The following is a 10000-nucleotide window of genomic DNA, read 5'->3' on the forward strand; positions in this document are numbered from 1 at the left end:
CAATAGAACGGGAACGTTGGTTGACGACGGCACGCGCAGAAAAATTTCCATATTAGGTCAGATGAGAGTAGAATCCAGACCATTCCGCGCGCTTTCCTGTCGTCACACTGAGGTTCCCGATCTGTTGCTAGATCAGCCTAATTTGTGCGAAAGGCATTGCGTTTGTAGTTATAAGTTGTGCCTCAAACTTGTGCACCAATTCTCCCACTCCGAGTTGGTTGTTGTTATCTCAGGCATGAGGAAAATGCCACGAAACTAGTTGACATTGGGGAATATGTTCCATTGTTATCAAGTTATCAGTTACAGCTCATATTAGCCCCCATCTCTCGTGTTAACGCGAGTGCATTTCGTGATTCATGGGCACGAGTGGTGTTTTGAAAAAAACGTTCTCATCACTCGTGCCTATAAATCGCGAAATGCACTCACGTTCTTGCACTCTATAACCCATTTATTCATTAGTCATTGACCAATCAGAAAAGCTTTATTCTGTTGAGTATAAAGTCTTTTCACCGAAGTGGAGGTGGCTAGTGGTGGATATCCACCACAAATCACCGACACTGAGGCGAACAGTTGTTTCAGTATATACCAAAACAGTGAGAAAATATTGCACAAAAAGATGATTTTAACTCATTTATTCCTGCAACGATTATAATATTTTCGGGCGCAAATCACGCGAAAGTTGCTCGGAGGTAAATGATGAAGGATATACGGATTTTGAGTGCCAATCAGCGAACGCGTTCAACGCTATCCACTGTTTTAGTATATACTAAAATAATATATCTTATTTGATGTTTACGGGGCCTAATGCAAAACAGGTAACAACCATAGATCGTAAGATGGACGTAAATTCATTTTCTCACCGACTTTCTGACAATTTTGTATGTGAAACGGTCTCTGACTGAACGGCTGGGAAACGGGAAAGTTGAAGTTTCCATCAATAGATGAGAGAGGGAAGGGGTTGTCTTGAGTTGCTGCTGCCTCGTCCAACTGCGCAGCGGTCGACACACCTAACAAAGAAAAAGAAACTATATGAAGACGCCAAAAAAAAACCTTTAAGCTGCTGTTTTCATTTTCTCTCTTGAATGTACATACCTTCTAAGAACGTCCGCTAAAAATTATCAATTACGGATTGGCAAACGCAAGTGTCCACTTTTTTTATCCATCTCTCCCATAAAACTAAAGTTGTACCTGATATTTATGAAGTTCACACAGCTAACTCTTCAAATATTGACTGGTGTTTTTATGGTTGAGGGATCCTTTTGAATAGCATTTCATGAATCTGATAAGTGAAATCTAGTCTCTTTTCTCGACAGGTTCATTGAGTCGTTTTGGTAATCACATAAACTGTACATAGCAATCTCAAATTCAACGTGACCTGGAAGGTAGGTTTTATACTTCAGCTTTGTTTTAGTTAGTCTCCATCTTTCCATTAATATTATCCATTTTCTAAGATGATAAGTTACCTAAAGCTGAAGCAACGAAGGAAAGTCGTTTTATATAGTTTTCATCCACTTATGTCCAAGATTGCACCTAATTAGGGTAGATGCACAACCAATTTTGACATCCAACAGGAATTGTCCCTTTTAGTCTAAACATTTGCTACCTATTTCCGACAATAAGATAAGGGTAAATGTTAGCGTTATTTTTTATCCCAACTTGAGGAGCATCATTTCGGGGACACTTTGTGACTTTAAGTGAGACACGGGTGATGTTGAAGTTGGGGAGAAGAAAAAGGGGACACTTCGTGACGCTTATTGAAATCCGTGTGCATGAAATTAAGGTCAATCCTAGACATATCTCTTTTTATCAGGCTTCGATTCAAGTTCCTTGGTGCAGACGTTACAAAGTGACCTTTTAACTATGACCTTAACCATGCAGAACCAGAACCGAAAATTAATGCATGAAGGTCTTGGGCTTTAACGAGACACCCATGCATACACATTGTAATGTGTATGCATGTATGGATTGCATTGTATTAAAGCTTACCTAAAAGTTGCAACTCTGGAAACGAGGCACTTTGGGCAGAAGAATCGGCGCATATCACAAAATCATTGCTGTCAAGACCCAGTGAATCGGACCCCCATTTGTAAATTAAGCAGAGACTCAAAACCTTTCCCACTTTCGCTGAAATATTTCGCGCAGTTAGCGGACATTTGGTGACTTGTGACTTTGTCAGGTCGACCAATCCTTCGCTCATTTCACTCTCCAGAACTCGCAGCATCTCGGAGAGCTCTTGCTTCTGGGATGAATACAGGACCACCCGAAGGTTATCGGAATGTTTGTCTTTCACCTTCGCCGTGGTGACCTTATGGAAAGGACTTCTGCATTTTTCAAAGCTCTCCCAACCAGATTCGTGAAGCATAATCACCGACTGAAACGCTCCGATTTTGTGAATCTGTCCACCAATGTGAACGCTTGCTAAAGCGTGCAGTTTGAGATCATCTTCAGACTCTTTCTTCACGTAAACTGTCTGAGAGAATACCGATGTATTCCGGTTTAAGTCGCACAGTGTATTCTCTCTGCTACAGTTAACGTTGACACGAGAATTGGATGAGTCAATAAGTAGAAATCTCACCAATTTGGATGCATCGAACTTGGCAAAATCATTGAGACTCAATGCCACGTTTGCAAAATCGCGAATAAAGAAATCGTCCGCAAATGCCATTGGATTTGACAAAATATCCCTCGTTCGCTCGAAAAACAACTCTAGCCGTTTGTGTAATTTCCCGTTTTTCGGGCAGTTGTGAAAAAAGGGCTTCAAAAGCTCCAACATGGCCACATTTGCCAAGCTTTTCCCCCACTTTTCAACTTCGGACTTGCGTTCATAGCCGCTGTTTTGTTGGCACAGTTTTTCCAGAATTTTGTTAACCTCACACATGAGATATAAGGCTGCGTTTTCTTGTCGAGCAGTCCGTATACTGAGCTCGAGTGGTGCTAATGTTTCATCTGATAGACCCCACAAGCCATTTTGCCCTTCATAATTGGTCTCGTTGTCAACAAAGATTTGCTTTATCATCTGAATCAACTCGGGAACAACGCTCTTAAATTTCTCAATGATCTCTTTTGAATCTTCTGGTTTTTCAGAAGACGAAGAGAAATCCTCGCAAACAAAGACGAGAAAATTTCTCAAACAGTCAGGAATTTTTCCTTGCATCCTGATAGTTATAAACGCCTCGAGTTTCTTCGATGAAGCTGCTTTTCCCACCCCATCAACAGTGCTTTCCATCTCAATGCAGCAATCTCTTGATACCATCTGACAAAGTGTGCGGATCTTACTGGCAAAGTGCTTCTCAAGTTCAACGCTTTCGTGCTCTAGCCTGCCAATTTTTGTCGCAAAGTACCTTATGTGCTTGACGTGCATCTGACCTCTTTTAGTGATCACTCGGTAATCTAATAAAAATCAAAATACAATTGTAACAAATTAATGATAATGACGACGACAACAAAATTGCAAAAGATTCCCATTGCCATTTTAAAAAATCTTGAATGGGCGTGACTCGTTTAGAAGAGAACGCGAAGTATGCATCCTTCATCTGGCAAGGATATTCTAACCCCTTGGCATTAATGAACGAAACAAACTGCAACCTGCAAATATCACTTTATAACGATCACTTTATAGGTTTCAAGGTTATTTAGCCGAGCAGGAGTGCTCTACTAATTAGGGAGACAATAAATTAACTGAAATCAGAACAAATGAAATCAAATGTTGGTTTTTGAGGAGAGGGGAAAACCAGAGTACCTTGGGAAAAAGCTCTCGGAGCAGAGTAGAGAACCAGTAACCTCAATCCACATCACGCAGAGCCTGGGAAACGAACACGGGCCACATTGGTGAAAGGCAAGTGCCCTCACCACTGCGTCATCCCTGCTCTAATAGTAGTGGAAGAACTCTTTTCATGGGTGCCAAGTTAATGTTAAGTCGCTTAACCTTTTTTCAAGCCCTCAAGAGCTTCTTTGAGAAAAGACGTCAGCTTTGTCCGTGGCAAGATTACTTCCAGTTGGCAGTCGTCGTCACTCCACGTTTCTACAATTTGAGGTAGTAATCTCTCAGGGAACTTCAGTGCCTTAGCAATGGGAATGACATTAAAGACTTCTCCGTTCACACCCAAAAAGCCTTTGACGTAACCATGGAGATCTGCCAAAAAAATCACTAATTAGTATCGCGGCATTTGAGTAAGACATTACCACCGCAAAAGAACGATGAGGAATTCCGCGGTGATCGGGACAACTGCAGACAGTCAAGGCATCATCATAGTGTACCCTTACAATATATCAAAGTCGTCATTCATTTTACAACCTCTAACTGACCTAATTCACAAAACTGCTTTTCGTTGCTGTTTCCATACTCTCCTTTTACAGTTATTCTCCCACATAGAATTTTGTCTTGTTTGGTGCTTTGTAGTGGAAGCTTAATGGCATGTCCTGTGCTCCACCAAGTCGAGGATTCTACTACCACAGGAAGTTCACTGCTGGAACATTTGTAGTCGTCTTCAAGAAAAACAGATACCTTGAGTTCTTCATGGTTGTAAATTCGCTTATCGTCTTGTCCTTTGACGGGACGCATAAATATTTCTCTAAATCCTTCCTCTTTGAGGTGCACCAAGACAGACGTCTTATCCTCTTGGAAGAATGCTTCATTTTCGACGTCCTCGCTCACAAACACAACAGCAAGTTGGTTTGGAACAGATTTATCGTTGAACAATACTAACAACGAGTGACTAAATCCCAATAAATTTAGTCTACATGCAATGTCTTTTGTTAGAATTAGAGTCCTTTTTATGAAGGCGGCAATGATTGAGAATCGATCCGTTAAGATGAGCACTTCGTCACTTCTTTCGTTTGATTTGATTGTGTTTTTAGTAATGTCTTGCCAAGCGACTTTCCCAAAACAAGTCTCCTTTCCATGTAAAATGACAACTTCATCAAACGAGAAAATTGTCCCTTTCAACCTGACTGTCAACTCTACTCCTCTCTTGAAATGGTGACCATTAGGTTGAAGATTGATGATAGGTGCACAGAACGTGACGTCATTCTCAAGGTCATTTTGAACTAAGAGACCGCAGTACTTGGAGGGATCTTCTAATGTTACCGTAACAGTTACAGGTCTTTCAACAGCTCCAGGGGGACACACAAGTTTGACTCCCTCTCCAACCACTCTACCACCTTCACTTGTTATAACACCAGACACTGAAATAGGTTTTGTCCAAAGTGAAGCCTTCTTCTTCGTTTTTGCGGGTAAAACACCTTCAACATGAAAGTATGCATACTAAGGTTAGGACGTTGTTGTACGAGATATAGGAAATTGTGCATGGGCCATGAGGTATTGCGTTTGTTACCTTCTGACGTTGTTGCTCCTCTCTTCGATTGGGTGGCTTTCTCTAACGTAGACTGCAAGGCAAGATAATAGAGAAGGTTAGAGAAAGTAAGAACACTTTCTCGGATTTTCGAGAAGCGTTAGGTAGACAATATGCCCACGCACACTTACTTCATAACCATGATATTCCGCAAAGGTCATACCATTACAACGGGAACTATTATGTCTCCTGCTTTCTGCAATCCGAAATGTACGGGTGCTTTAACAGTGAAGTATTTTATCTCTTTTTAAAATGTTTCCAAGTTTTTTTGCACCGATTTCATTAGATGGGAAAGCATTTCCTTAGCCATTGAAGACCACAACTAGCCTTACATGTTCCGTATGGTGTTTAAACCCTCGCTCTTTTGCATGCCCTGCTGAAAGATGTACGTAAACTGACAGAACAGTATTATCTAGAACCAGACAAGAAATAATGTGTTACAGACCTCTCTGGGCAGTTGTGATTCACCAATTTCAGGTATTGCCATCTTCTCTGATGAAAATAATCCTTGCGGCGATGGGTCCCTTGGAAAAAAATCCAAACCGTCCAAAATTGAAGATTGGTTGTCGTTTACGCAGAGCGAACAATCTGAGCGTCGAATGAAGAATGTACCGTGTGATAAGATTACACAAAATACGAATGCAGTTGCGAAAAAAACCGTCCTAACTCCTTCAGTTTAAGAATAAATCTTAATCAGACTAATAATCTTAGTAACTCCACACACCACACACGTGAAACATCGCAAACTAACCGCCACATAAAAAACAAAATTCTTGATGTATTGTGCTGAAGCTGTAATAATGAATTCATTTGCATAACAGTACCCGGGAAGATAAGCTCGAGCCACTGAATAACCCCGATATGACGGACTTAATCCCATTGCACTCGGCAGTCAAAATAGAGGGCTTACTGATAAATACGGCTTCTTCACTTCCCACCTTCCCCCCCCCCCCCCACACCGCTTCCCCCCCCCCCCCCACGGACCACGGACCCCAAAAACCACTCCTCAAGAATTTTTAAAATTCCTCTTCAAGGTAACACATACTTGTTGACTGTCTTCTCCTTCAACTCTTTTTCTGTCCTGCCTCCTTCGCCTTAGATTAAAAAAAGTATATAGAAATTATTAAAAATAATAATAACGCATTGAAGAATTATTCACCAGTGTATAACGCGCCTGCGAGTTTTGAGAGCCCACTGCACTACCAGGTTGACAGTAACCCATCTGTATCATCATATCTAATCTGATCAATGGTCAAGGCTTACTTCATGGGCAAAGCTCCTGTACTTTTACCTTTTAGAGTACCGGGGTCAGGACTCTCCCATTCGCCCATCAGTTCAACAGTAAAAGGCACAACAATACTGACATAACGGAAATCGTATTACTATTAGGAATTAATTATAATGTATTAGGCCCGTTTCAAACGTCGAACTTTACATGTACCAAATCTTCTCATTTGCATTAGATTCGGCACATGTAAAGTTCGACATTTGAAACGGGCCTTGGGCACATATATTAATTGGATGCATTTATAGACACCCTGGTACAAATATAGAAGAATTTATTTAACAGCTTAATGATCTTATTAATTAAAAATAGAATAGATACCAACTGTACATTCTAGGAGAAATGAATATTGATTTTATTGAAAGGAAAAAGCCATGCCCAAACTGAAGAGTACCTAGATATGCTCCACGCTAACAATATCTTACCAATAGTAACTAAACAAACTTAACTATTGCAGGGTAATTCGAAGTGCCAGTTTCTATCCATGTAAACCGTGTGAGCGAATTGGGCCCACAAAAGGACGGAGAAAAACTGACCAGGGTGGGAATTGAACCCACGATCTTCGCCGGGGTTAGATCACCGCTGCTGCTGTTATGAGCTAAACGATCAGACGGGAGCAGGTCGTGGGAATGCAGTATGTCAATTTCACGGCAATGAACATCTACAAGTACGAGGAAGGGTACGACAATCAGGTCAGTGTATTAAGCGTATCAGGCGTGTCGAGCGTTTCGGGTGTATCAAGGTTATACAATTTGATGATACATGGGTAAAGCCCAAGTGTGACAGACTCCAGGGATTGCAAAATAGGGCCGGGAAAATTATAACCCCAAGTGATTTTAACACAAGATATGCAGATATGCTTCACGACCTAGGGTGGGACAACCTTGAGAAAGACGCTCGAAGCAGCTCACAATAAGTGTTTTTAAATTGTTAAATAACATTTATCCGGGTGGTTTCAAGAATTTGTTCGAGCCAACCTCCCGAATTCATTCACACAATTTACGGGGCTCCTCAAAAAATGTTTTTGTGCCCCGGCCCCGTACCGAGGCTGCCAAGAGTTAGTTTTGCTATAAAAGTGCTGTCATGTGGAATGAACTTGACAACAAAGTTAAGGAGGCGATTGATCTCAACTCTCGCGGGTCTGCTATTATTTGAGGAAGCTGTGGAAGTACTTATTTTAGTTGTTATGAAACTTGTTTAGGTAATTCTTAGCTCTAGTGTTAAACTTTTTAATATAATTTTTGCTCCACTGCAATAAACGTTATAGTAGGTACACATATTTTTAGTATGAGGATATTGTAGTTTTTCAGCTTGTGTCTTTTCGTAATTTTATGAAAACAGCTCGCTGGAAGAGCATTTTTAACGAAGTGATACCGTCAATAAAGCTTTACTACCTATCTACCTATCATGACGCGAGCCAGCGAGTCTAAGCACCCATTTCCAATAGTGCTGATAAGCAGTATTTTAGTCTGAGCACCCATTTTAAAACGTTTAGCTTTCAATAACTGCGAATTGACTCCTGTCAAACGATCATTATGCATGTAATTCTTTTTGATAGTATAAGATTGTAAAGCGCATTAGATCATTGCGTCATGGTAATGCGCTATAGAAATCAATAAATTATTATTATTATTATTATTATTATTATTATTATTATTATTACTGCACAGACTGTCAAAGGATAAGTTGGTCCGTACATGGTCGGTTAGTTATATGCATATGTGTGTTTGACACGGTGTGTGAGAGTTTGACGATCCGTACGGACTTTACAGACCACAAAGGGATAACTTGCTCCGTCAATTCATTTTTAAAGCGTTTGCGAAGAATTAACTCATTGTAGGAAACCAGTGTTATTTAGAATTACCAAAATATACGGACTAAGCATGTATGTTATTCATAAAGCGCTTACGCACGCGTTACATTTGTGTCGGAAATGACCACACAATAGGTTTTTAGTTGTTAAGTATAAGATAGTTTCCTTTTCACTTTTACTCACAAAGTCTACAATATATCTTTTTTAGGTTGTCGTGTAATTGCCACGCTCCTTTCCGGCATCCCTCAAACCAATTTTAATGCAACAATTAGTTCCCCTTGACATGTCGCTTGCCAACTGACATTTGGGCGATCGCAAACTGATTCAAGAGGTTTGCGAAACAACTCCTTTGGAAAACCACTCCTAGTTTTCCTCACCATAAGGGTGAGTTGGCTATCTGGGGAAAAGCATGTAGAGGTACGTCTCAGCTGCTCTGGAGCAGCCTTTGCAAATGAGGTTCTTTCAGATTCTGTTCATATTCTTGCATTCGTTCAGAGATAGAGAGAGCGAAAAAGAGTCCTAAGAAATTGACGAAATTTTAATGACGAGCAGTGGAAGAAAGAGCAAGCATAAGCGCCTGGAAACTGGCTGAAAAATGGTGACAAAACATGTCGGAAAAGAGCAACATAACGTAACATAATAGGGCCGTTCATACGAGAGAAAATAAGCCGCGGCTCACTCTGGCCTCGGCGTACATATACGCGAAAGGAACTATTTATACGAGACAGTATATACTCCCAGGCTAGGATAAGCCGCGGCTTGAGAAAGCTGTGAACGTAGATTTTGTACCATTTATACGGGGTGTTCGCGTCTTACGTAAGCCGCGGCTTATTTTCTCTCGTATAAGCGGCCCTAATGTGTTTATTCAAGACGCTGTGAAATAAAATCAGGTACAAAATACATCTTGGAAAGGAGAAACAAGAGGCTGTCCCTATGACGTTTTCCTTAAAAAAGATAAGATATTCGTTATATGAAACATGTGCATATTTTCAGTCAAATTCCAATACAAAAAGTACTATGCAGGAACGCAAGCAAGAAAGAGAAGAGGGATATAGTGATGAGCAGGCCGGACTGGTCGTATGGTAGAAATACAAGTTATAAAAATATCTCAAAACAAAAGCAAAATCAATAATAATCGAGGAGCCCCGCTTTAAAACGAGCCTTGATGTCTTGGCAGGCTGTTTTAGCCAGTTTTTTGTTGTGTGCCCCTGACACCGCTAAAGAGCCCGTAATATTAAAATTGATTAATTACCTCTTTAAAAAAGTAACCACCTGCTTTAATAACCACGAATTGAGGACGGTACCATAAGTTACTGCTCACATTTTTTAATCTTCAGTTTATGGCTTCACTCCCTGTTTATAAATTGAAGTGCCCCAACTTGAAATATGGACCAAGAAAACAAGGATCGCATGGTAAATGAATATATTAGCCAGGCACGGCGGAGCCGGGGGGCTGGTTAAAACGGTTTTTTACGGTTGATCCACGTTTTTTTCTTATCTCCCGCCAACAATGCTGAAAGTGGCATTTCAGAGCTTCAAGATGTCAAAATT

The 10000-nt window shown here is 40.6% G+C and overlaps 1 protein-coding gene across 1 annotated transcript in view; it reads right to left on the reverse strand.

Annotated features, from left to right (window-relative positions):
- Positions 1-10000, reverse strand: part of LOC138003413 (uncharacterized) — a 38846-nt gene that overhangs the window by 8683 nt on the left and 20163 nt on the right. Inside the window, exons 5-11 of the mRNA XM_068849473.1 lie at positions 6397-6445; positions 5797-5875; positions 5334-5385; positions 4306-5241; positions 3926-4132; positions 1987-3390; positions 861-1007 (exon numbers count right to left, since the gene is read on the reverse strand). Of these exons, the coding sequence (XP_068705574.1) occupies positions 861-1007; positions 1987-3390; positions 3926-4132; positions 4306-5241; positions 5334-5385; positions 5797-5875; positions 6397-6445 (2874 nt within the window). The remainder of the gene's footprint in view (positions 1-860; positions 1008-1986; positions 3391-3925; positions 4133-4305; positions 5242-5333; positions 5386-5796; positions 5876-6396; positions 6446-10000) is intronic.

This window comes from Montipora foliosa, chromosome 5, assembly GCF_036669935.1.
Source record: "Montipora foliosa isolate CH-2021 chromosome 5, ASM3666993v2, whole genome shotgun sequence".
NCBI lineage: Eukaryota > Metazoa > Cnidaria > Anthozoa > Scleractinia > Acroporidae > Montipora > Montipora foliosa.